The 27,155-nt window shown below is 43.5% G+C and overlaps 1 protein-coding gene across 1 annotated transcript in view; it reads left to right on the top strand.

Annotated features, from left to right (window-relative positions):
• Positions 1 to 27,155, top strand: part of usp32 (ubiquitin specific peptidase 32) — a gene marked incomplete at its 5' end in the record, with an annotated part of 112,229 nt that overhangs the window by 57,422 nt on the left and 27,652 nt on the right. The window contains 15 exons of the mRNA XM_083636991.1: positions 283 to 366; positions 491 to 552; positions 780 to 882; positions 2,058 to 2,232; positions 3,289 to 3,476; positions 6,739 to 6,879; positions 13,073 to 13,238; positions 17,621 to 17,775; positions 18,916 to 18,997; positions 19,262 to 19,336; positions 20,299 to 20,437; positions 21,386 to 21,491; positions 23,207 to 23,380; positions 23,547 to 23,721; positions 25,707 to 25,858. Coding sequence (XP_083493117.1) covers positions 283 to 366; positions 491 to 552; positions 780 to 882; positions 2,058 to 2,232; positions 3,289 to 3,476; positions 6,739 to 6,879; positions 13,073 to 13,238; positions 17,621 to 17,775; positions 18,916 to 18,997; positions 19,262 to 19,336; positions 20,299 to 20,437; positions 21,386 to 21,491; positions 23,207 to 23,380; positions 23,547 to 23,721; positions 25,707 to 25,858 — 1,977 coding nt within the window. The remainder of the gene's footprint in view (positions 1 to 282; positions 367 to 490; positions 553 to 779; positions 883 to 2,057; positions 2,233 to 3,288; positions 3,477 to 6,738; positions 6,880 to 13,072; positions 13,239 to 17,620; positions 17,776 to 18,915; positions 18,998 to 19,261; positions 19,337 to 20,298; positions 20,438 to 21,385; positions 21,492 to 23,206; positions 23,381 to 23,546; positions 23,722 to 25,706; positions 25,859 to 27,155) is intronic.

The raw sequence follows: 27,155 nt of genomic DNA on the forward strand, positions 1-27,155 counted from the left end.
CCCTGGAAGTCTGCAGAAAGTCTTCCTGAGGCCCTTTGTGGCCTGGATGGATGGTGGATTAGGAGCCCTCGCCCGCACAGTCCGCTAAGAGCCTGCAGGGCGGTGATCTCGGGGACGTTTGGATTGGGCCAGACCAGAGCACTTTTAGCCCGGCCATTTCACTTGTAACCACAGCTGAAGAGTTGAAGAGTTCTTTACCCTTTTTAATAGTAAATAATTCAGGGTAAATACTAAATAGCAAGTCATGTGTCATGTGCTGACCTCTGTGTTGTTTGCCTCCAGCTGGGTCACTTGACCCTAGAGGACTACCAGATCTGGAGTGTGAAAAGCGCCTTGGCCAATGAGTTCCTCAACCTGCTCTTCCAGGTCAGTACGCTCACATAGTAACAGCTTGGATCAGCAGCACTGCTGTTTGGCATACTGTCTTTAGTCTTTGGCTTGTATCAGCGTGCTCAGTTCTCCACATCTCCCCCCTGTCTGCTTGGTCCAGGTGTGCCACATAGTCCTGGGCCTCAGGCCTGCTACCCCTGAAGAGGAGGGACAACTCATCAGGTACATGTCCTCCTTCAAGCTGTCATTCCTTGTTCATACTACTAACATCGTAGGAATGCACGGTGATATCACTATGTCATCTGTATCGACCGATAAAGGCTTTAAAATGAAATATCAGCATACTCTGAAGAATATGCTATTAGAGCTAATATGTGCTGTTGTACTTTGTGTGTGTGTGTGTGTGTGTGTGTGTGCGTGTGTGTGTGCGTGTGCGTATGTGTGTGCAGGGGTTGGCTAGAGAGGGAGAGCCGACATGGGCTGCAGCCGAGCCAGAACTGGTTCCTCATATCCATGCTGTGGTGGCAGCAGTGGAAGGACTACGTCAAATATGTAAGTGGTGTTAATAAGAAATCTACTGATATGGACACACAGCATATAAACCAATAAGAATGTGTCAGTAATAAGTATTATGTCATGGCCAGTTATGCGCAATCTGTAGTGTTATGATGGACGAGTTAGGAGTGTTTACTGGCTGCTCATCATCATACATATGTATTTTGAAAAACGTATCCGGTCCCATGGTGCATTTGTATTTTTGCAAGCTACGGCTTACTCCAAACATATTTCAAAACAAGTTGTTGATGTGCAAATTCCAGCCATAATCCATGTCGGTGAATTGTGACCTAAATGTTCTACTTTTTTGGTGTATAGATGTTTCCAATAGTATACATAAAAATGGGACTTAAAGCAGCTACGAGCAAGATTTTCGATTGTTATTAAACGGTCTAAATGTAATATCGATGCCTCACATCTTACCTCTAATAGTAGATGAGACCAACAACGCAGAGTGAATCGGCGAATGCTGTCTTGATGATTATAGTCTGTGTGCGGGCCGGGCAGATCAGGAAGTGAAACGAAACCGTTTGCGGCAGCCACTTCGACCATAACCACAAAATTACAAAATTACTTTCAAACAAACTGTTAGAATATAACGAGAGATATTCGCGAGAGTAAAAAGCCCTTTGATGTAGCGAGGAAAGCCGTCCTTCTTGTTTTGGGTCTGTTGCTAGGCAGAGCGAAGCGGTTTACGGCAGCTGTAAACAGTTGCTAGGCAGAGCGAAACGGTTTACGGCCGTAGCAACAGACCTAAAACAGCTTTCCTCGCTACTTTCTGCTCTCGCGAACATCTCTCGTTATATTCTAACAGTTTGTTTGAAAGTAATTTTGTAATTTTGTGGTTTTGGTCGAAGTGGCTGCCGCAAACCGTTTCATTTCACTTCCTGATCTGCCCCGGCCCACACACAGACTATAATCATCAAGACAACACTCGGCGTTGGTCTCATCTATTAGAGGTAAGATGTGATGCATCGATATTAAATTTAGACTGTTTAATAACAATCTTAATCTTGCTCGTAGCTGCTTTAACAGAATGAGAGGTCACGTGATCAGGATGTTGTTTACCAGGCTAAGGACTTAACGTGGAACCAAACCCCAAGTTGACCACGACACCAAGCTCTAACAAAATATGACAGGCGACAGACAACTGCTGTCGTCTTCTTGTCCAGGAGCACAAGGGCATCGTGGTGGAGCAGCCGTCCGTCCTGAGCTCGCTGCGTTCCCCCATGGACACGGCCCCTCCAGACCGCCTGCTGGGAGGCCTGGGGCTGCTCAGCCTGCTCAGCCCCTCTGAGGAGAGGTCACCCGATGCTGTGTCCAGCGCCTCAGAGGCTACAGAGAGCGGTTAGTTACTGTCACTGCTTTTATTACCGCCCGGGGAAGTTAGAGGTTAGGCAAAAAACAAGAAATAATACAACACAAACTTCCTGTTAGGAGGATATATTGAAATGTATGAACACATTGTTAGGATGGCGAGAAGGAGAAGAGGCAGAGGAAGGCTGATCAGGTTCACCACAGATGTTTATTTTGTGGGAAAGTAGGCATTTCTCAAATGGTTACAAAACCGATTTTTAAAAAAACCTCAAAAAGGCTTTGGACAAAATAAGGGTAATGAATCAAAAGAACTACAAAAACAACAACTAAACTGGAATCCTAAACATAGGCTAACCCCACGATTCACTTGGGTCCTTTGTGAACAGGCCAGCAGTCCTGAGCTGTGTTCAGAACTCATTCATTCACTCACTATTCCCCATGTAGTGTTTATCATATCGTGAACTATATGTAGTGTTTATCATATAGTGAACTATATGTAGTGTTGATCATATAGTGAACTATATGTAGTGTTTAGTGAACTATATGTAGTGTTAGTGAACTATTATGTAGTGTTGATCATATCGTGAACTATATGTAGTGTTTAGTGAACTATATGTAGTGTTTATCATATAGTGAACTATATGTAGTGTATGAATAGTTTACCACCATATTAAAAAAATATAAAAGTGTGGCATGTTCCATTTTGCCATCATGTCATCTAACCAAACCTTTGACCCTAGAGTTTGTTCATCTTCTCCAGTCCTCAGTACAGTAGCTAGTGTGACACTTGAGACGAGCAGAGCCACGTTGAGCATACTGCTTTTAGGATACTAAGTGATATAACGATGCATCTACCTTGTGCTTCTGTCATAGAAACAATTCAACACATTGTATTGTTTGTTACTTAAAAATATCTCCCAGCTCCTTTCAAAGCCTTTCGGTAGTAATTGGTACCAGCTAAATTCTGTTTGTATCTCTAATGTGCGGAATTATGGTTCCCATCCCGAAACTTACGATATCTAAAGGTCTCTGTCTTCTTCTTCTTTTTTTGCTTGCCGTTGCATCCACTCATCCCCGCCTCACCAGCCATGAGCCCCCAAGTGGTTCCCTCTGCCGCCGAGAGTTGTTTTGCCCGTCAACACAACGTATCAGACAACAACAACCAGTGTTTCTCTGGAGTCAACGGCCACCTCCACCACCACCAGCAGCAGCTGGCAGCACAGAGACCTGGAGCCATCGACAACCAGTCTCTGGTCAATACTGACCCCATGAAGGTAAGAGACCTGGGGCCATCGACAACCAGTCTCTGGTCAATACCGACCCCATGAAGGTAAGAGACCTGGAGCCATCGACAACCAGTCTCTGGTCAATACTGACCCCATGAAGGTAAGAGACCTGGGGCCATCGACAACCAGTCTCTGGTCAATACTGACCCCATGAAGGTAAGAGACCTGGGGCCATCGACCACCAGTCTCTGGTCAATACTGACCCCATGAAGGTAAGAGACCTGGGGCCATCGACAACCAGTCTCTGGTCAATACTGACCCCATGAAGGTAAGAGACCTGGGGCCATCGACAACCAGTCTCTGGTCAATACTGACCCCATGAAGGTAAGAGACCTGGGGCCATCGACCACCAGTCTCTGGTCAATACTGACCCCATGAAGGTAAGAGACCTGGGGCCATCGACAACCAGTCTCTGGTCAATACTGACCCCATGAAGGTAAGAGACCTGGGGCCATCGACAACCAGTCTCTGGTCAATACTGACCCCATGAAGGTAAGAGACCTGGGGCCATCGACAACCAGTCTCTGGTCAATACTGACCCCATGAAGGTAAGAGACCTGGGGCCATCGACAACCAGTCTCTGGTCAATACCGACCCCATGAAGGTAAGAGACCTGGGGCCATCGACCACCAGTCTCTGGTCAATACTGACCCCATGAAGGTAAGAGACCTGGAGCCATCGACAACCAGTCTCTGGTCAATACTGACCCCATGAAGGTAAGAGACCTGGGGCCATCGACAACCAGTCTCTGGTCAATACTGACCCCATGAAGGTAAGAGACCTGGGGCCATCGACAACCAGTCTCTGGTCAATACTGACCCCATGAAGGTAAGAGACCTGGGGCCATCGACAACCAGTCTCTGGTCAATACTGACCCCATGAAGGTAAGAGACCTGGAGCCATCGACCACCAGTCTCTGGTCAATACCGACCCCATGAAGGTAAGAGACCTGGGGCCATCAACAACCAGTCTCTGGTCAATACTGACCCCATGAAGGTAAGAGACCTGGGGCCATCGACAACCAGTCTCTGGTCAATACTGACCCCATGAAGGTAAGAGACCTGGAGCCATCGACAACCAGTCTCTGGTCAATACTGACCCCATGAAGGTAAGAGACCTGGAGCCATCGACAACCAGTCTCTGGTCAATACTGACCCCATGAAGGTAAGAGACCTGGAGCCATCGACAACCAGTCTCTGGTCAATACTGACCCCATGAAGGTAAGAGACCTGGGGCCATCGACAACCAGTCTCTGGTCAATACTGACCCCATGAAGGTAAGAGACCTGGGGCCATCGACAACCAGTCTCTGGTCAATACTGACCCCATGAAGGTAAGAGACCTTGGGCCATCGACAACCAGTCTCTGGTCAATACTGACCCCATGAAGGTAAGAGACCTGGGGCCATCGACAACCAGTCTCTGGTCAATACTGACCCCATGAAGGTAAGAGACCTGGAGCCATCGACAACCAGTCTCTGGTCAATACTGACCCCATGAAGGTAAGAGACCTGGAGCCATCGACAACCAGTCTCTGGTCAATACTGACCCCATGAAGGTAAGAGACCTGGGGCCATCGACAACCAGTCTCTGGTCAATACTGACCCCATGAAGGTAAGAGACCTGGGGCCATCGACAACCAGTCTCTGGTCAATACTGACCCCATGAAGGTAAGAGACCTGGGGCCATCGACAACCAGTCTCTGGTCAATACTGACCCCATGAAGGTAAGAGACCTGGGGCCATCGACCACCAGTCTCTGGTCAATACCGACCCCATGAAGGTAAGAGACCTGGGGCCATCGACAACCAGTCTCTGGTCAATACTGACCCCATGAAGGTAGGGGAACGCCCACGTCTTTTTCTGCGCGTTTGTTGCTCGTGAGCATTCCTAAGAGTTGGATGTTGCACGTCTCCCACACGCGCCGTCCATGCAAAGTCAAGTCAGTTGTATTCGTATAAGCTTTAGTCACAGTTTACACAGTTTACACAAATATTAAATCCAAACTGGCCAAAACTACCGCAATCCTTTACAAGACAAAAGAACTTCTAAACCAAAAATCATCTTATTTATTGTACTGCTCGCTCATAGTTCCATACATCAACTACTCTGTGGAAGTTTGGGGGAACACCTACAAAACAAATATCGATCCAATCATCAAGCTACAAAAGAGAGCCATCCGAATTGTCAACCATTCCAAATACTGCGACCCAACAAACCCACTCTTTATTAAATTAAATACCCTTAAATTTGTAGATTTAGTTGAACTCAGAACCTCCATTATACTTTACAAGGCACAAAATAACCTTCTTCCCAACTGCATTCAGAAATTGTTTTCAACCCGAGTCAGCCGGTACGAACTAAGGGGAACCTGCATGTTCAAACAAATGAAAGTAAGAACAAACTTTAAAAGTAGATGCATCTCTGTCAAAGGTGTACAACTATGGAATAGTCTCTGCGATGAGTTAAAATTGTGTAATTCTATATGTAAATTAAAAAAAATGTTTAAACTAAGAGTACTTAACAAATACAAAACCCTAGTACAATCATGTGGTACTTAAAAGCTATCATTATTATTATTATTATTATTTCTAAGATCTATTGAAAACTTTCCTTCTCGCTGTCAACTGATTCTTGCAACTATCTTATTTTTTGTTTTTGAATTTTGATGTAATAAAATGTAAAAAAGGGTAGGCATTTATAAGCTGCGGCTTCAGCCTACACCTTTTCGGTCTCCTATATGTAAACGCACATTATTACTGTAATGCATTCATGTGAAACTGAAAAATTGACCGAAATAAATTATTTACTTACTTACTACACTCTCAAAGGACTTCACAACACCTGTATTTTGAATCCATCCTGAAACCAACATTTTGGGGGAAAAATAAAGAAAATGTGTCGTTTGCCGTCTTCAGTACAAAAACAAGCATGTTAGCAGAATCCTTTTGCCAGCTGCTTTGGGTGAGACATTGTGTTTGAGTAGAAAGAAAGTATCTGAGATTGTAATTGGGCGCCGCTCCTCCCACTCTGCTGGCAAAGGCTCTCAGGGACCAGATGGTGCTTCCGCTCTCCATTGTCTTATCTCTGTGTTTTGCTCTAATGATAGCGGCCGGCCAGCATTAGGATAATGTCCATCTCTCTCTATTATCTGTCATTCAAGACGGCGGAAATGTGAGTTTTGTGTCGACGTCCAGGCGCTGACGTGTGTGCCCTGACCCCCTCTAACCCCCCCACCACACCCACCCCCCAGGCGCCTACGTTAACCATGGAGGGCGGCAGACTGAAGCGGTCCTTGCAGCTGGTGGCCGGCAGAGACTTTGAGACGGTGCCAGAGCCGGTGTGGCGGGCGCTCTACCACTGGTACGGTGCCAACCTCAGCCTGCCACGACCGGTGAGCAAACACACCATGTGCACTCATCAGCTGATTTACCTGATTAGCTACTGTATCAAACACACCATGTGCTCTCATCAGATGATTTACCTGATTAGATACTGGATCAAACACACCATGTGCACTCATCAGATGATTTACCTGATTAGCTACTGTATCAAACACACCATGTGCTCTCATCAGCTGATTTACCTGATTAGCTACTGTATCAAACACACCATGTGCACTCATCAGCTGATTTACCTGATTAGCTACTGGATCAAACACACCATGTGCACTCATCAGCTGATTTACCTGATTAGCTACTGGATCAAACACACCATGTGCACTCATCAGCTGATTTACCTGATTAGCTACTGTATCAAACACACCATGTGCTCTCATCAGATGATTTACCTGATTAGATACTGGATCAAACACACCATGTGCTCTCATCAGATGATTTACCTGATTAGATACTGGATCAAACACACCATGTGCACTCATCAGATGATTTACCTGATTAGCTACTGTATCAAACACACCATGTGCTCTCATCAGATGATTTACCTGATTAGATACTGTATCAAACACACCATGTGCTCTCATCAGATGATTTACCTGATTAGCTACTGTATCAAACACACCATGTGCTCTCATCAGATGATTTACCTGATTAGATACTGTATCAAACACACCATGTGCTCTCATCAGATGATTTACCTGATTAGCTACTGTATCAAACACACCATGTGCTCTCATCAGATGATTTACCTGATTAGCTACTGTATCAAACACACCATGTGCTCTCATCAGATGATTTACCTGATTAGATACTGGATCAAACACACCATGTGCTCTCATCAGATGATTTACCTGATTAGATACTGTATCAAACACACCATGTGCTCTCATCAGATGATTTACCTGATTAGATACTGGATCAAACACACCATGTGCTCTCATCAGATGATTTACCTGATTAGATACTGGATCAAACACACCATGTGCTCTCATCAGATGATTTACCTGATTAGCTACTGTATCAAACACACCATGTGCACTCATCAGCTGATTTACCTGATTAGCTACTGTATCAAACACACCATGTGCTCTCATCAGATGATTTACCTGATTAGCTACTGTATCAAACACACCATGTGCTCTCATCAGATGATTTACCTGATTAGCTACTGTATCAAACACACCATGTGCTCTCATCAGATGATTTACCTGATTAGATACTGGATCAAACACACCATGTGCACTCATCAGATGATTTACCTGATTAGCTACTGTATCAAACACACCATGTGCTCTCATCAGATGATTTACCTGATTAGCTACTAGTAGGGGTGTCACAATATATCGTCCCACGAAATTTCGCGATAGTAAAACGTCACGATATGTATCGTTGAGATGAAATCTCATATCGTGAAAAAAAAAAAAAAAAAAATTTTTTTTTTTTTTTTTTTTTTTTTTCAAAAATAGACAAAGAAACGTCTTTGTTTGTTGAAGTTCAATGTGTGGAAAGTAGTTCAGTTGAACAAGTCTCTGAAGAGACACATGAGAAGTTATACAGGAGAGAAACCATTCAATTGAGTTTCTGGCAAAACTGTTTACTTGACAGGAAAAACTGAAGATGCATAAAAAATAGACTAAGAAAAGTCTTGTTGTTTGAGTTTGAAGAAAAACTGAAGATGCATAATGAGAATTTATACTGCTGAGAAACCTTTTAGTTCAAAGTAAATCTAAGTGACGGTGTAACTCATTCTATTTCAAGATAAGCCTTATCTCCAATCTCATGTTTTTTCTAGTTGTTATTGTAATAACAATTTCCCACAACAGCATGTTTTGTATTTGTGCATTTCAAATAAAATACTACTTTTCCAGTCATATATTGTCATTATTCAAGTTTAAAAAAATATTGTTAAAATCGTATCGTATCGTATCGTTATCGTGAACCCAGTATCGTGATACGTATCGTATCGTGAACTGAGTGTATCGTGACACCCCTAGCTAGCTACTGTATCAAACACACCATGTGCACTCATCAGATGATTTACCTGATTAGATACTGGATCAAACACACCATGTGCTCTCATCAGATGATTTACCTGATTAGCTACTGGATCAAACACACCATGTGCACTCATCAGATGATTTACCTGATTAGCTACTGTATCAAACACACCATGTGCACTCATCAGATGATTTACCTGATTAGCTACTGGATCAAACACACCATGTGCACTCATCAGATGATTTACCTGATTAGCTACTGTATCAAACACACCATGTGCACTCATCAGCTGATTTACCTGATTAGCTACTGTATCAAACACACCATGTGCACTCATCAGCTGATTTACCTGATTAGCTACTGTATCAAACACACCATGTGCACTCATCAGATGATTTACCTGATTAGCTACTGTATCAAACACACCATGTGCACTCATCAGATGATTTACCTGATTAGATACTGGATCAAACACACCATGTGCACTCATCAGATGATTTACCTGATTAGCTACTGGATCAAACACACCATGTGCACTCATCAGATGATTTACCTGATTAGCTACTGTATCAAACACACCATGTGCTCTCATCAGATGATTTACCTGATTAGCTACTGTATCAAACACACCATGTGCTCTCATCAGATGATTTACCTGATTAGCTACTGTATCAAACACACCATGTGCTCTCATCAGATGATTTACCTGATTAGATACTGGATCAAACACACCATGTGCTCTCATCAGATGATTTACCTGATTAGCTACTGTATCAAACACACCATGTGCTCTCATCAGATGATTTACCTGATTAGATACTGGATCAAACACACCATGTGCTCTCATCAGATGATTTACCTGATTAGATACTGGATCAAACACACCATGTGCTCTCATCAGATGATTTACCTGATTAGCTACTGTATCAAACACACCATGTGCACTCATCAGCTGATTTACCTGATTAGCTACTGTATCAAACACACCATGTGCTCTCATCAGATGATTTACCTGATTAGCTACTGTATCAAACACACCATGTGCTCTCATCAGATGATTTACCTGATTAGCTACTGTATCAAACACACCATGTGCTCTCATCAGATGATTTACCTGATTAGATACTGGATCAAACACACCATGTGCACTCATCAGATGATTTACCTGATTAGATACTGTATCAAACACACCATGTGCTCTCATCAGATGATTTACCTGATTAGCTACTAGTAGGGGTGTCACAATATATCGTCCCACGAAATTTCGCGATAGTAAAACGTCACGATATGTATCGTTGAGATGAAATCTCATATCGTGAAAAAAAAAAAAAAAAAACTTTTTTTTTTTTTTTTTTTTTTTTTTTCAAAAATAGACAAAGAAACGTCTTTGTTTGTTGAAGTTCAATGTGTGGAAAGTAGTTCAGTTGAACAAGTCTCTGAAGAGACACATGAGAAGTTATACAGGAGAGAAACCATTCAATTGAGTTTCTGGCAAAACTGTTTACTTGACAGGAAAAACTGAAGATGCATAAAAAATAGACTAAGAAAAGTCTTGTTGTTTGAGTTTGAAGAAAAACTGAAGATGCATAATGAGAATTTATACTGCTGAGAAACCTTTTAGTTCAAAGTAAATCTAAGTGACGGTGTAACTCATTCTATTTCAAGATAAGCCTTATCTCCAATCTCATGTTTTTTCTAGTTGTTATTGTAATAACAATTTCCCACAACAGCATGTTTTGTATTTGTGCATTTCAAATAAAATACTACTTTTCCAGTCATATATTGTCATTATTCAAGTTTAAAAAAATATTGTTAAAATCGTATCGTATCGTATCGTTATCGTGAACCCAGTATCGTGATACGTATCGTATCGTGAACTGAGTGTATCGTGACACCCCTAGCTAGCTACTGTATCAAACACACCATGTGCACTCATCAGATGATTTACCTGATTAGATACTGGATCAAACACACCATGTGCTCTCATCAGATGATTTACCTGATTAGCTACTGGATCAAACACACCATGTGCACTCATCAGATGATTTACCTGATTAGCTACTGTATCAAACACACCATGTGCACTCATCAGATGATTTACCTGATTAGCTACTGGATCAAACACACCATGTGCACTCATCAGATGATTTACCTGATTAGCTACTGTATCAAACACACCATGTGCACTCATCAGATGATTTACCTGATTAGATACTGGATCAAACACACCATGTGCACTCATCAGATGATTTACCTGATTAGCTACTGGATCAAACACACCATGTGCACTCATCAGATGATTTACCTGATTAGCTACTGTATCAAACACACCATGTGCTCTCATCAGATGATTTACCTGATTAGATACTGTATCAAACACACCATGTGCACTCATCAGATGATTTACCTGATTAGATACTGGATCAAACACACCATGTGCACTCATCAGATGATTTACCTGATTAGATACTGTATCAAACACACCATGTGCACTCATCAGATGATTTACCTGATTAGCTACTGTATCAAACACACCATGTGCTCTCATCAGATGATTTACCTGATTAGCTACTGGATCAAACACACCATGTGCTCTCATCAGATGATTTACCTGATTAGATACTGTATCAAACACACCATGTGCTCTCATCAGATGATTTACCTGATTAGATACTGTATCAAACACACCATGTGCTCTCATCAGATGATTTACCTGATTAGATACTGGATCAAACACACCATGTGCTCTCATCAGATGATTTACCTGATTAGATACTGGATCAAACACACCATGTGCTCTCATCAGATGATTTACCTGATTAGCTACTGTATCAAACACACCATGTGCTCTCATCAGATGATTTACCTGATTAGATACTGGATCAAACACACCATGTGCTCTCATCAGATGATTTACCTGATTAGATACTGTATCAAACACACCATGTGCTCTCATCAGATGATTTACCTGATTAGCTACTGTATCAAACACACCATGTGCTCTCATCAGATGATTTACCTGATTAGCTACTGTATCAAACACACCATGTGCTCTCATCAGATGATTTACCTGATTAGCTACTGGATCTCTATGGTTGGTTGGTCAGTAATGGACTGATGGATTCATATATCAACATCATGTAAAAGCATGGATGTTTCTTGAATTTCTCAAAATTCCAATGGCATCACAGACTCACAGAAGCATGATTTGAAGAATATCAAATATATATACAGGTAATGGTATATATATATTTTTTATATATATACACACACACATATATATGTGTGTACACTGTCATGTTTTTCCTTTTATACAACATTTATAACAGTTTTACTATAATATCAAACATTAAACAAAGATACCGGTACAAGCTTTGGGTTTTAATCAGCCATGTTGTTAAACTTTGTGTACTTCATTCCATTCATAGATGAAGGGTTGACACTGTGGGAGTTATATGGTAAAGGTTTGTATATTGCAGGTGTAAGCACTCATGGAACACCTCTCGTCCAATCACACTGCGTGATCGGAAGCAAATGTTGTACTGTATAAACACACTTATAGCATGTACTCTAGTGTGTATATTATATGGATATATTACATAAATGTATTATATGGCCTAACTATTTGGACAGGCCCTGTGAATTGATGAGGCTCCACCAGTAGACGCTGTATAGTCAAAATCCAAACTGCATATTTATACTGGTCTACTTTTCATACAGTTTAAACTGCCCACCTTCACTATTAGTGCATTCTCACTGTTTTTAAAGGAGCCCATTACAGGATTAAAGGGGACAGGAGGGAATTTTAAGTAGTAGTAGTTTATATCATCATTGTATATATTATCTCTGTGATTATACTTTTTCTAGTCAGTGATTTACGGTAAATATTTACAAATGGAAACTTTTTGGATGTCTGTATCTGCCAGTCACGATCACGATAAGAGTAGGCATAATAATGTGTTCATTCCACTACAGGAGAGACTTGACTTGAGAAATTAATATTAATATGCGCATATATCAGCATCGACAATTGGTCAAAAGGCATATCAGCAAAAAAATCCAATATCATGCTAATAACTCCATGTTATTTGTCCTGGAGAAAACGTTGGGGTATAACTTGAATGTCTTACCAAGCCAGCTTTTGAATTTGTTTCTTAACTGCCTTCACCTTGTCTTCTGTCTGGCCTCCAGGTGATCCAGCAGAGTAAAACAGGCCAATCAGAGCTGGAGCTCTTCCCCCGCTACCTCCTCTTCCTCCGCCAGCAGCCGGCCTCGCGCTCCCCCCAGTCCAACATCTGGGTCAATATGGGTATGACCAGCCTGCGAATGTTCCCACCGTATTTACCCCCACCACGAGGTAACGTAAGCCTGCAGCAAGACCCGGAGCAAGCCGTCGCAACGCTTCACTCAGCCAACCCCCCCCCCCCCCCCCCCCCTCCTAATCCTTCTTGATTGGACTGATCCAGCCCACGCAATGCTCTGGAGTGGGCAGTGGAATGAACCAATGGCCCATGAAGGGGAAAAGGCTACTGATCACTCTAAAAGTTGCTCAGATCAGACCTTTTTCTATCTCCACAGACGTTGCTTTTCAAGTCCTACAGTAGGTTTAACAGCATACACTACAGTATTATGTTCAAGTGCTTCCCTCAGGCAGATTAAATGTTTAAAATATGGATATGCGCATATGCATATGCATATGGAAATGTTCATCTAACATGTTTTTGGATGTTGCACTCATTTGGAGCAATTTGACATAAAATTTGACAACTGAAAACGAGAACTAGGCAAAAAAAAGTTTACGGAAATGCATAAAACTAGTCGTAAACGCTTTATACATTTAGTAGAGATTATGGACAGACGTGATTACATACATTGGTCATGCTTTTCAGAATGATATAATCACACACCTAGCCATGTTGCATACAGTTAATGAGAAAAGTAAAGGTATTAATTAATATTAGTTCATGTTAATGAGAAAAGTAAAGGCATGAATTAATATTAGCTCATGTTCATTTCAAATGACAGTGATCCAAATTACACCTGGTATTAAAATATGATCAGTGCACCGTGAAACATCACTGTGGGTCAAAATCGGAATATCAAACAAACGTCACTGCCACGGTTTAAAACATGGCTGCCGGTACGAAAGCAGTCACCAGGTTTAAAACATGGCTGCCGGTACGAAAGCAGTCACCAGGTTTAAAACATCATGGCTGCCGGTGTCGGTGCAATTTCGGCTCGGCTACAAGACTACAAGAACGGCTCGGGCACGCATTGTGATTGGCTGTACACCCGGGCACGGGGTGGGATTAACGTGGGCAAAATGGCCCACAGCTTTAGATTAGCTAACAAGCTAACGCTAAGCTACTGAAGTTATCAGACGTGAAGACATCAAAAATATCAATCAGGGTTAGGCTTAGACTCGCTTTAATTCAATCAATTCCAATAGTCCAATTTCCTCACAATGGAAAACCTGCTGATATCAAGCCACAAAGTAATTCACTCTAACTAAATAATTGAACGTATAATTGATCCCAGCCTTGATATGCTGTATATTCGCATGAATTTCTCATTTGTAACGCATATCAGGTGCAACTGTATACACAATAGGACTAACCAAAACAATGACTGATGACAAAGCACAAAGTGGAGATGTGCACGGTGTAATCAGATTGGATGTGGAGGGTGTAATCAGATTGGATGTGGAGGGTGTAATCAGATTGGGGACGCGGCGCGCACACTGGCACTATGTGGCGTCAGCAGCCTCAGAGTGCTGATCTGTATCCAGTCAAGCTATCACCTTTCTCCCGGTGGAGCGTCCGCCATCAGTCACACGGACTGAGCAGAGCGTCCGCCATCAGTCACACGGACTGAGCAGCACCTCTCGCAGATCACCGCTGGCCATTGACCCCGACTCTCAAGGCAAATCTCTAACATGGATCTAACCAATGCATCACATCCTTCACAATATATGTGAAGGATGCATGTATTGCAAGTGGCCCTCCAAATCATTTGCAAAACATTACGATTTTCGTTCAAAATATATATATATATATTATTATTATTATTATTCTGTGTGAAAATGCATTTCCTCAATTTTTGAATGATACCGATATTTAATTTGTAATCAATTATGATTTGTTAATTGCCTATTGCAGACAGTCCCACACTTTCACTTTCTGATTTCTGTGTGGTGCTGATGGACAGCTCCGAGAACGCAGTACCGTATTTGGCCTCCGTAGGGCCACAAACATGTTTGTGATTTTCAATTGGGCCGGGAGTCGGGAAAGGTTCAATAGTGAAGCACTGGACTAAGAAAATGTGGGGAAGGTGGTTCATTTTGTGGTGTACTGAATAGCAATGCTGTGTTGATAGAAAAAACATTGCGGGTATATTGATTGAACTTTGTAACATTTGACAATCAAACTTTAAAATCACTTGTTTTGGCCTTGACTTTAAAATCAATAATCAGTTAAGTATTGTTTTTTATTAATTGTTTAACTGGACTAATATTGATTGGTTGTTTTATTTTTTGATTGAATCCAATCTGAGTCCACTAAATGCACTAATGAGTTGATTGATCAATCAAGCCTGTGTTGATTCACAAAATAGCCCTTTCTTGCTGCTTCCTTACAACTAATCCTCAATCAGCAGAATGCTCGTGTTGATGTTGATGTAGATGTCTGTGATGTTGATGTCCACCACAGTGTAGATGTCTGTGATGTTGATGTCCACCACAGCGTAGATGTCTGTGATGTTGATGTCCACCACAGCGTATATGTCTGTGATGTTGATGTCCACCACACCGTAGATGTCTGTGATGTTGATGTCCACCACAGCGTAGATGTCTGTGATGTTGATGTCCACCACACCGTAGATGTCTGTGATGTTGATGTCCACCACACCGTAGATGTCTGTGATCTTGATGTCCACCACACTGTAGATGTCTGTGATGTTGATGTCCACCACAGCGTAGATGTCTGTGATCTTGATGTCCACCACACTGTAGATGTCTGTGATGTTGATGTCCACCACACCGTAGATGTCTGTGATCTTGATGTCCACCACAGTGTAGATGTCTGTGATGTTGATGTCCACCACAGCGTAGATGTCTGTGATGTTGATGTCCACCACAGTGTAGATGTCTGTGATCTTGATGTCTGTGATGTTGATGTCCACCACACCGTAGATGTCTGTGATGTTGATGTCCACCACACCATAGATGTCTGTGATGTTGATGTCCACCACAGTGTAGATGTCTGTGATGTTGATGTCCACCACAGTGTAGATGTCTGTGATGTTGATGTCCACCACACCATAGATGTCTGTGATGTTGATGTCCACCACACCGTAGATGTCTGTGATCTTGATGTCTGTGATGTTGATGTCCACCACAGTGTAGATGTCTGTGATGTTGATGTCCACCACAGCGTAGATGTCTGTGATCTTGATGTCTGTGATGTTGATGTCCACCACAGCGTAGATGTCTGTGATGTTGATGTCCACCACACCGTAGATGTCTGTGATGTTGATGTCCACCACACTGTAGATGTCTGTGATGTTGATGTCCACCACAGCGTAGATGTCTGTGATGTTGATGTCCACCACACCGTAGATGTCTGTGATTGTTTGCATCTGTGAGCATGTGCATTCAAGACTGCAAGTGTTTGTTTGACATACTGTAGCAACAAGCCAGATTCCATCCACACACCGTCCAGCGCTGCACAGACTCTACATTGTTATCCAATCACATTGCATGTCACAGTGGATACAGTGGTATGCAGTCATGTGTCATGTCTTTATGATAGACCAGGCCGGCATCGCATCAAGGGCCAAGCCCAAGGCTGCACCCCTTTTGGGGGGAACCAATCACACCCTCACATAACGGGAGAACAGGGAAATGCCGAAAAGCTGTTGTGTATCAAGTTGTAAAACAAATAAGCACACAAATCATCCAGATATCCGTCAGTAAGGTAAATGGCTAAATGATGCTGGTGACAGTTACTAGTTTAATAGATGCTATAGATGCATGGTTACTGCTGATGGATGGCTAGCTTAAGGCTGCTGGAGTACAGTCATTACAGTCACGTTATAGCAGCATCAGAATGTAAATCTCAGCCTAGCCTAAATCAAAGCTTGGCTATGAACGGGTTGGTTATTTACAGACAGCACTTAGCCTCATGCTAATGCTAATGCTACCTGGGGAGATGTGCAGACATCTGGATAAGCAACGTGCGGCCACTGTGTGGGCTCATTGATCCACTCAGACGGAGGGAGGCTGAAGGGACGTGACCACTGACCCATCTACCTTCATTTATGAAGTTATCATCCATATGCCATATGGTCATAAGATTTTGATGTGAAAGTTGGAAGGGGAAAAAAGACATTTGCCCGCTTGTCCAAGAACGTAAGCGTTATACAAACCTTCTCCCATACAGTTACCAGTGCTTGGGCTGGTGGTCATTTTGGAGCACGAACACAGGAGTTTGGCTACTTGAGTGGGTTTTGCTTTCTCAAATGAACATAATGTGTTCTGTGTTCTCATGGTGTGCCTGGTTGAGTGTGTGAATGTAATGACCTGCTCTCCTCTGGCTGGACCACAGAAGACAGCATGCCCTCCCCCAATGCTCCTCTGAAGTCTCTCCGTCTGTCTACCTGTCTGTCTCTCTGTCTGTCTACCTCTCTGTCTGTCTGTCTGTCTCTCTGTCTGTCTATCTATCTGTATATCTACCCCAGCAGGCAGCGTGCCCTCCCCCAACGCCCCTCTGAAGCGGGTGCTGGCCTACACAGGCTGCTTCAGCCGCATGGCCACCATCAAAGACATCCACCTGTACCTGTCCCAGAGGCTCCGCATCAAGGAGGAGGACATGAGACTCTGGCTCTATAACAGTGAGGTGTGCAACAGAACCTTCACTCCATCCACACACACACACACCTGACACACACACACACACACACCTGACACACACACACATTACTGCAACAGCGATAATAAAGGCAGTATGGATTATACCAGACATATTTGAAATAGCTGGTAAATCACTTTGCTTGTTGTACAACACTATAGTGTCTCCTAGCTCACTAACCAGCTGGCTAGCTAGCTAGCTAGCAGCTGCTAAAAGCTAATTAACGTACATCAGCTGACGAGTCTCGGCCAGAAAGACTGCTATTTGCCTCCCGTGTGAAACGGTGGCAGTTTCATTAGGGTCACTACAAAATGTTTGCACTGCAGATTAAGGGTTATTAGATATATGCGGTTCTGGGTCGGGGTGCGGGTCTCATGTCTGTGGGGCGGGGCGGGTTGTGGTACTGATTGGTCATATGTGCGGGGGCGGGGCTGGGTTTTGAAAATCAGATGCAGGACTCTGCCCCAGAGCAGAGGACCGACTGTTAGCTGCCTCCGGGCGGACAAGCCTCCTCCTCCACGAGGGAGAGTGCCCACCTTGAAGTGTCTGATGAGACGCAGTAAATAACGATATTCCTGCAATGCGAGTTAACAAACATGTCCTTTGCATTCTACATTAAATGAAGACATTACCGTTTGTTTTATTTTGATTATTGGACGAGTATATTAACATTTATGGGCGAGAAAAGTCTGCCTATGTAGGCAGCCATATTGCCTGGTCAGAATGTTCTCCTACCCAGATTGATTGACAGCTGTCATGTCAGATATTATTGGTTGAAATTGGGTTGAAATTTGATAGTGCTACCTGATGTCGGCACACTGTATATATCCTTATGAATGAACTCAGCATGGTTGACTTTTGATATGAAAAATCATATAAATTGGATTTTTGTGTTTTTTTCTTTTTTGGCATACATTGTTAGATGGGTGCACTGTATAACCAGGGATGTGATCTGAAATAGTTAAAAAGTCATTTTTAATTTCAGCTCGACCTTAAGCAACTGCTAACCCACTCTAAAATAATGTTATGAGTCTGTTGGCAGCTCCAATCCAAAAATATCAGTTGGACCCCGTTTCATATAGATTTCACACTGACAGACGCGTATGTTCTTTCCACTGTTTTGGCCAGAACTACCTCACCCTCCTGGACGATGAAGACCACACACTGGAAAGTCTGAAGATCCAAGATGACCAGCACTTAGTTATTGAGGGTATGTCTAAAACCTCTCTCCCTCCATCCCATCCTCCCTCTCTCCCATCCTCCCTCTCTGTCTCTCTCTCTCTCTCCCTCTCTGTCTCTCTCTCTCTCCATTTCTGTCTCTCTGTCTCTTTCTCTCGCTCTAAGTAATTAAGATCTTATCAGTGCTGAATCAGCTGAGGATCTTCATAGATACAGTAATTGGTAATTACAAAAAATGACACCTGAAAGTGAAAGTAAAATGATTTAATCAATCTCTTCTTGTTCTCCCTCTCAGTCAGGAACAAAGACATGAGCTGGCCTGAGGAGATGTCCTTCATTGCCAACAGTAGTAAGATGGACAGACACAAAGGTAAGTAAGGTCTACATGACCACAGACAAGACAGTTGGTTTTCTGTGTTGTTTTTGATTAGGAACACTAGGGGTTGGGTGATAGGATCAATGCATCGGCTGATGGTGATTGGCTGAGTCCATTTTTGTCACGATTTCTGTCATTTTAATTTGCTAATTTAATGGTAACTAATTAACCTGTAAAGCGCAATTCAAAACGCATGCAACTACACTAGGAACTGGCAGTTGGACTTGAAAAGAAATAGAAGGCATATACTAGCCTACAATATTTACAAAGGACTTGATTTTCCCTTTAGGCCATCATTTGTAAAACAGAAAATTAAGTAGTAAATTTTTTTTGCCGGTGTACTGTAATATCTGTCTCAAGAGCAAGACAGGGATATTGAGGGTTGGTTGTCCGTGTCAGTTCCCACAGAGAAAGCAGGGATATAGAGGGTTTGACGTGTAGCTTTCCCCCTGGTTGTCCATGTCAGTTCCCACAGAGAAAGAGACATGTAGCTTTCCCCTGGTTGTCCATGTCAGTTCCCACAGAGAAAGAGACATGTAGCTTTCCCCTGGTTGTCCATGTCAGTTCCCACAGAGAAAGAGACATGTAGCTTTCCCCTGGTTGTCCGTGTCAGTTCCCACAGAGAAAGAGACATGTAGCTTTCCCCTGGTTGTCCATGTCAGTTCCCACAGAGAAAGAGACATGTAGCTTTCCCCTGGTTGTCCGTGTCAGTTCCCACAGAGAAAGAGACATGTAGCTTTCCCCTGGTTGTCCATGTCAGTTCCCACAGAGAAAGAGACATGTAGCTTTCCCCTGGTTGTCCGTGTCAGTTCCCACAGAGAAAGAGACATGTAGCTTTCCCCTGGTTGTCCATGTCAGTTCCCACAGAGAAAGAGACATGTAGCTTTCCCCTGGTTGTCCGTGTAAGTTCCCACAGAGAAAGAGACATGTAGCTTTCCCCTGGTTGTCCGTGTCAGTTCCCACAGAGAAAGGAGCCACTGGCCTCAGTAACCTGGGCAACACCTGCTTCATGAACTCCAGCATCCAGTGTGTGAGCAACACCAAGCCTCTCACAGACTACTTCATCTCAGGGAGACACCTCTATGAGCTCAACAGGTGCGTGTGTGTGTGTGTGCGTGTGTGTGCGCGTGTGTGTGTGTGTGCGTGTGCATGTGTGTGTGTGTGTGTGTGTGTGTGTGTGTGTGTGTGAGAGGGGGGGTTGGGGGGTGCGCACGCACGCACGCGTGTGTTGAAATGACCAGCGGGGGCACACATCTTTGACAGCAACAATTCTGCAAACGAAGCTCTTTTTTTTATTGATTTAACCTTTAGCTTCATTGAACTTAAGAGTATCTTTTCCAAGAGAGACCTGGCCAAGAAAAAGCAGCACAAAGTTACACAAGTTACAGACACCTAACACATTACAGCACTACATACATGATCCACAACCATTCACTGTTTCATCAAAAGCCATTTAAACTATGAGGGGAAACAATTACAACGTTCACCATCCTCCCTACCTTTAAATATTGTTTTAAAAACATTTAATTAGAGCAGCTCCTGCAATTCAGCATCCTTCTGGAGCTCATTCCATGCCATAGGGCCATAGGGCCATATGGCCATAGGGCCATAGGGCCATAGGGCCATATGGCCATAGGGCCATAGGGCCATAGGGCCATAGAGCCATAGGGCCATAGGGCCATAGGGCCATAGGGCCATAGGGCCATAGGGCCATAGGGGTAGAGTCAACTGTAAAGAACACAGTGGTGAATCAGTGGTTTACAGTTTGTAACAAACCTCAAGGCCCCGTGAAATAGACGGGTTTCACAGAATTGTGTTGTTATGGGAACAGTTTGAAACCTATCTTATTTACTGTCAGCTATTGGATTAGCAAACACTGTAACAGGAAGTAAGAAGCTAGGGGCAATTTAGAATGTTTTATGTTTCCAAGTTAAAACCGTCTATACATACAGTGTCCAGCAAACACAACCAACCACACATCTAGTGCAGGTAGAGACAAGCCTCTCCACTGACTCAGCATGTCCTCTCTCTCTCCCCGGCCAGAACCAACCCCATCGGGATGCGAGGTCACATGGCCAAGTGTTACGGCGACCTGGTGATGGAGCTGTGGAGCGGCACGCAGAAGAACGTGGCTCCACTCAAACTGAGGGTGAGCCCCCCCAACACCCCCCCCCCCCGCCCAACACCACCCCCCCCCCCAACACCACCCCAACCCCCCATGCATGACATTATTCAAATGTGTCTGTGTGATAGCCACCCTCATGTCTTCCATTCTGCCCCAGCCTGTCCTTATCTGTTAAAGGAACACTCTGCCCATTTTCAACCAGCTTTGTATCATTAAAACATCAGTAGTATATCAGAAAACTGTAAACGGTTTTGAAGTCAATCATTTAATTTGACAGTTATTGAGTGTTAAAGTGTGGACTCAAATCAACTCTCAATAACTGTCAAACTAGATGAATGATGAATAGTTTGACAGTTATTGAGAGTTGATTTGAGTTAATGAGTTATTAATTTGAGTTAGTGTGGACCAGTGATGTCACTGGTCCACACTTTAACACTCAATAACTGTCAAATTAAATGACAGACTTCAAAACCGTTTACAGTTTTCTGATATACTACTGATGTTCTAATTATACAAAGCTGGTTGAAAATGGGCGGAGTGTTCCTTTAAGGTGCGTTCACACCGACCTATTAAAGTTTTTCGCTGGCATCGAGTTTACATACAAAGTCAATTTGCCCGGGAGAAAAATCGCTGGGCGTCCGAGCAACAGAGACAGAGCGATAGGGCGAAAATTCGCTCGTCACCCGAGATGAAATATTCCAACTCGAGCGAAATTACGCTGGCAAAAGTCGCTTGCTGCTCAACGCTGATTGGCTGCCGTGTGAGAGTGAGTCAAGGATCACACTGGCTTGGAACAAACCGCTGGTTTATTAGTGTGGCAACAAATCACATTGACAGGCTGACAGCTGACATGAAGTGAAGTCTGTACTACTGGTATAGACACACAAGCCCGCCTTAGGAGCACACCGATAGGCTTAGTTTGTAAACAACTACGGTGGCTCGTAGTGGACAAACATCATGACATTGCGTTTTCATCCTGTCTAACGTTAGCCAGATGTCCGTCAATTCTTGTGCCTGTTGACGAGCGATTTCAACACATCGACAGAGCGATTCCAAAGGGTTGACTCGAGCGACGGGGAGAAAAATAAATATCTCGGTGTGAACACAGCTTTGGTGGTTTATGGGTCTGCTCGTCACGTCTGGCTGTCGGCTGTCATCTTTGCTCATAACTCTTAACGATTAACAGACCTGCCTTGTTGAATAAATCCAAGCATTTTACATCATGTTGACACTGTCACACAATGACATATGTTTTATGAACAGTCTAGGAGTCTGCGTCTCTCACCGTTAAGAGACTGCTGTAACACTCTTTACTCCCTCATCAATTTCTTTGACAGCTTGCTCAAAGTGCAGCAGCTGGGATTGTAACTGGCACATATAGACAAAATCTCTCAAATTGATAGATTTAGAATTTATTTCAAGATTTTACTGATCCCTTTTTTAAAGCAGTTATGTCCGGAAAAAAGAGAGGGGAAAAAAGTGATGTCTGCCCCCAAGCGATGTCGCAGAGACCTTTGAACCCCCTGTGTGTCTAGTGGTCTAGTGGAAGGCTAAAGTCGTGGCCACACTGATCCGTTATGTCTGTCGCTCTCCGTTCATTTCAACTCATTTTCACTCATCAATGGTCATCTTTTAAATCATTTCTTAATTTATTTTATGGACTTGCGCTTTTGATTTTCAAATACACATTGTAAGTGTATAAAAGTAAAAATTTGAATATATGGTTGCTTCCCCTCTAGTGGACGATAGCGAAGTATGCGCCTCGCTTCAACGGCTTCCAGCAGCAGGACTCGCAGGAGCTGCTGGCTTTCCTGCTGGACGGGCTCCACGAAGACCTGAACCGAGTCCACGACAAACCCTACGTGGAGCTGAAGGACAGCGACGGACGGCCCGACTGGGAGGTGGCCTCCGAGGTGAGTCCACGACAAGGACAGCGACGGTAATGTGGCTGTATTGATGTACTGTTCATGGGCCGAGGCGGAGTTAGACAGTTTATTTTTAGGGTTTTTTGACGGCTTGAACATAGCATTAGCAGTGTGTGATCTCACCTGTGTGTGCGTGCGTGTGTGTGTTCTAAAGGCATGGGAGAACCACTTGCGGAGGAACCGCTCCATCGTGGTGGACCTGTTCCACGGTCAGCTCAAGTCCCAGGTGAAGTGCAAGACCTGCGGCCACATCAGCGCCCGCTTCGACCCCTTCAACTTCCTGTCTCTGCCCCTGCCCATGGACAGCTCCATGCATCTGGAGATCACCGGTGAGGAGATCTGATGACATCAGTGATGTCACAAGACAAACACACACCCGCGCGCATGTAAACTTAAGGGCAATAACATTTTGTGAGCAACACACACAACCGCGTGCGCCAATAGAGTAGGTGAGGCCGCGCAGCAGCCAAGCTGTGGGTGAGGCCGCGCAGCGGCCGAGCTGCAGGCCGGGCGAGCCTAGGAATCCAGCGCGCGAGATGCCTAGTGTTGTCAAATTGCCTACCTAACTTATCAGGGAAGTAGAGATCAATTGTTGACTAGCTAGTCAAAAGGTTCCACCGGCAGTTTGAGTTGTAGAGAAATGTGAATTGGAAAAATCAGTCTTCCAATGCAACTGCAAGGACCTAATGAAAACCCTACAGGCTTTAAGACCCAGCAGCACATGGAGATGCATGCATTTTGAATAGACGTGTTCCGCTAAACACAGTTTCTCTCCTCTGCCACTCTTGGATTGCCTTGCCACCTACAGTAATAGCAGCAAACTTATAGTAGTCTTCGGCAGTCTTATAGCCCTATTCACCTGAATGTTCAGACGCGGGGGTGGGCCAAATTCTTCCGGGTTGTGTTAACACTTCCGGCGGTCACGGCGCCAAATACAAAAGAACGTCAGAAGAAGAAAGTTGTTTTTGTAGCGGACAGTGCAGGGGGTAAAACAAAGAACGTAGCCTACTACTTTGAGCTCAGTACACAGCAAGCAAGCGGAGTATCCACTGTTAGCCAGGTCAGATAACGTTATCGTCGACAATGACGAGCACTTTCTTGTAAAACATACCTGGACTCCAACAAAGAAAGCTTCAGATGGTTTTCAGTCTCCTCCGAGCGCTCGAGCCACTAACGTCAATAAGACCCGCAGACGTTAACGTAATTCCCTGGAATGCGAGAATTAACGAGCCAGTTACATGGCGTTGCATTCTTAGACATTGCCGTTTGCTTTTATATGGGTATGTTACGTACAATTGGCTAAATTATTAGTTAATTCAGAGTTAGATGATATTGGAGCAGCCGGCCTTTTTCTTTTTTCTATTTTTAGCCGGAAGTCATGACACAACCACACAACCGGGTCAAATGGGCGTGGCTACATAAGGTGAATAAGTTGCTAAAATACTTAGCCATTCATTATAGGCAGTGATATGAATTGAGCTCTAGTTCTAGTTGCTAGTCACTTATTATTAAGGGGGAGGATCAATTTAGTACAATATGTTTTTGTTTTTGTTGTTTTTTATGTCTACTTTGAAAAAATACAATTCCCCATGTTGTTATTATGAATCAACCTAATAGGCGTACCTTTGCTCAAAAGTATGTATCATGTACTTTGAAAAGAGCTTATTTTGCAAGCAAGTCACAGTTCTATTTAAGGGAGACTTGACCTAGTTGTCCTAGCTCCTCCAAGCCTTAATACTGCCAATAATGCTACAGTTTGAATCCTGAAACGCATACCGCCATGACTTATGTCCACTGTGAATTGCAGCCTAAGTGATTAAATAGTCCAAGATTACTGATGTCATTTTATGATTGGCATGAGAAATATGTTTGCCCTTGGCACTGTTGCCTTAAAGTAGTTCAAGTCAATGTCCATTGAGATCATCCAAAGGTGTGAGTCGTTTAAAAGCAGAGAGAAGTGATGGACTGGGCTTTATGCCAGAATCAGGCTTCAAGTCCATTTATCTCACATGTCAATTGAAACAGAGATTAATTGACTTATGACAGAGTTCATTCTCAGTTATTCCAGCGTGGCTTGGAAATTAAAGGCTTTTTACCCGCTCCACTTTACGGAAAAATTTGAATGAAAATGTAATCAACCTTGTCCTCTGCTGCTACCATGCACCATTCAAAAGTTCCTCTGTGGGAAGTCACCATTCATAGTTATGGTACTTCTGCGTTGTGTTTCTGATTGTCCTTTCTTCTTTCTTTTCTTTTCTTTTCTTTTTGCATAACAACCTGTATTGCATCTAACTGTGTGTGCTTGTGTGTCTAGTCATTAAACTGGATGGCTCCACTCCGGTGCGCTACGGCCTGAGGTTAAACATGGATGAGAAGTACACCGGGCTGAAGAAGCAGCTGAGTGAACTGTGCAGCCTGAAGCCTGAGCAGATCCTCCTGGCTGAGGTCCACACCTCCAACATCAAGGTACTGTGACCTCCAACATCAAGGTTGCGTGGCTAAAAAAACGCACCGTTGTTTTCTATGTACAACAACCACACTGGCAGTGGCAGGCGTGCACTACTGCACCCGCCACAATTTAACTCCACTGTCCTATTTCCATCGTCACCACCTGGTGTTGTCTCATCGTCCTGCGCTGTGTGGTCGCTCGTCTTCCTGTTGACGCGACGCTTCCTATTGGTGCTAGGAATGGCACATGACGCGCATCATATGGCGTGTGTTTTGGGCTTGAGGCTCAGCTCAGCTGTGAGCATCGCTAATAACAGAGAGAGGAAGAGCTCAAAGGATGCAAGCAGCATCACATTCTGGTTGCTATGCAACACCGTTTGACAACTTGCAAGCTATGTAATTAGCGTTAGCTAGCCCAGCTTAAGTAGTTTGCCCTTGAAAAAGAGGTGGAGTCACTTGGGGACAACTGCTGATAGCAAATCAGCATTCATAAGCAACCTGCTAATATTAGCATGGTCTACTATGGTAACATCAGCCAAAGCCAAATGCTTCCACAAGCTGTTTGAATTAAATAGGAATTGAGGAATATGAAATGGAAATGCAATTAGCAAGTAGCATTAGCTGGTGGTAAAGGAAGTAGCATTAGCTGGTGGTAAAGGCTAGCTGGTGGTAAAGGCTACTACAGCAGGAAGTAGCATTAGCTGGTGGTAAAAGCTACTACAGCAGGAAGTAGCATTAGCTGGTGGTAAAAGCTACTACAGCAGGAAGTAGCATTAGCTGGTGGTAAAAGCTACTACAGCAGGAAGTAGCATTAGCTGGAAGCTACTACAGCAGGAAGTAGCATTAGCTGGTGGTAAAGGCTACTACAGCAGGAAGCTACTACAGCAGGAAGTAGCATTAGCTGGTGGTAAAAGCTACTACAGCAGGAAGTAGCATTAGCTGGTGGTAAAAGCTACTACAGCAGGAAGTAGCATTAGCTGGTGGTAAATGCTACTACAGCAGGAAGTAGCATTAGCTGGTGGTAAAGGCTACTACAGCAGGAAGTAGCATTAGCTGGTGGTAAAAGCTACTACAGCAGGAAGAAGCATTAGCTGGCTGTAGCATTAGCTGGTGGTAAAGGCTACTACAGTAGGAAGTAGCATTAGCTGGTGCTAAAAGCTACTACAGCAGGAAGTAGCATTAGCTGGTGGTAAAAGCTACTACAGCAGGAAGTAGCATTAGCTGGCTGTAGCATTAGCTGGTGGTAAAAGCTACTACAGTAGGAAGTAGCATTAGCTGGTGCTAAAAGCTACTACAGCAGGAAGTAGCATTAGCT

The sequence above is a fragment of the Poromitra crassiceps genome (assembly GCF_964638095.1).
Source record: "Poromitra crassiceps genome assembly, chromosome: 5".
In the NCBI taxonomy this organism is placed as follows: Eukaryota; Metazoa; Chordata; class Actinopteri; order Beryciformes; family Melamphaidae; genus Poromitra; species Poromitra crassiceps.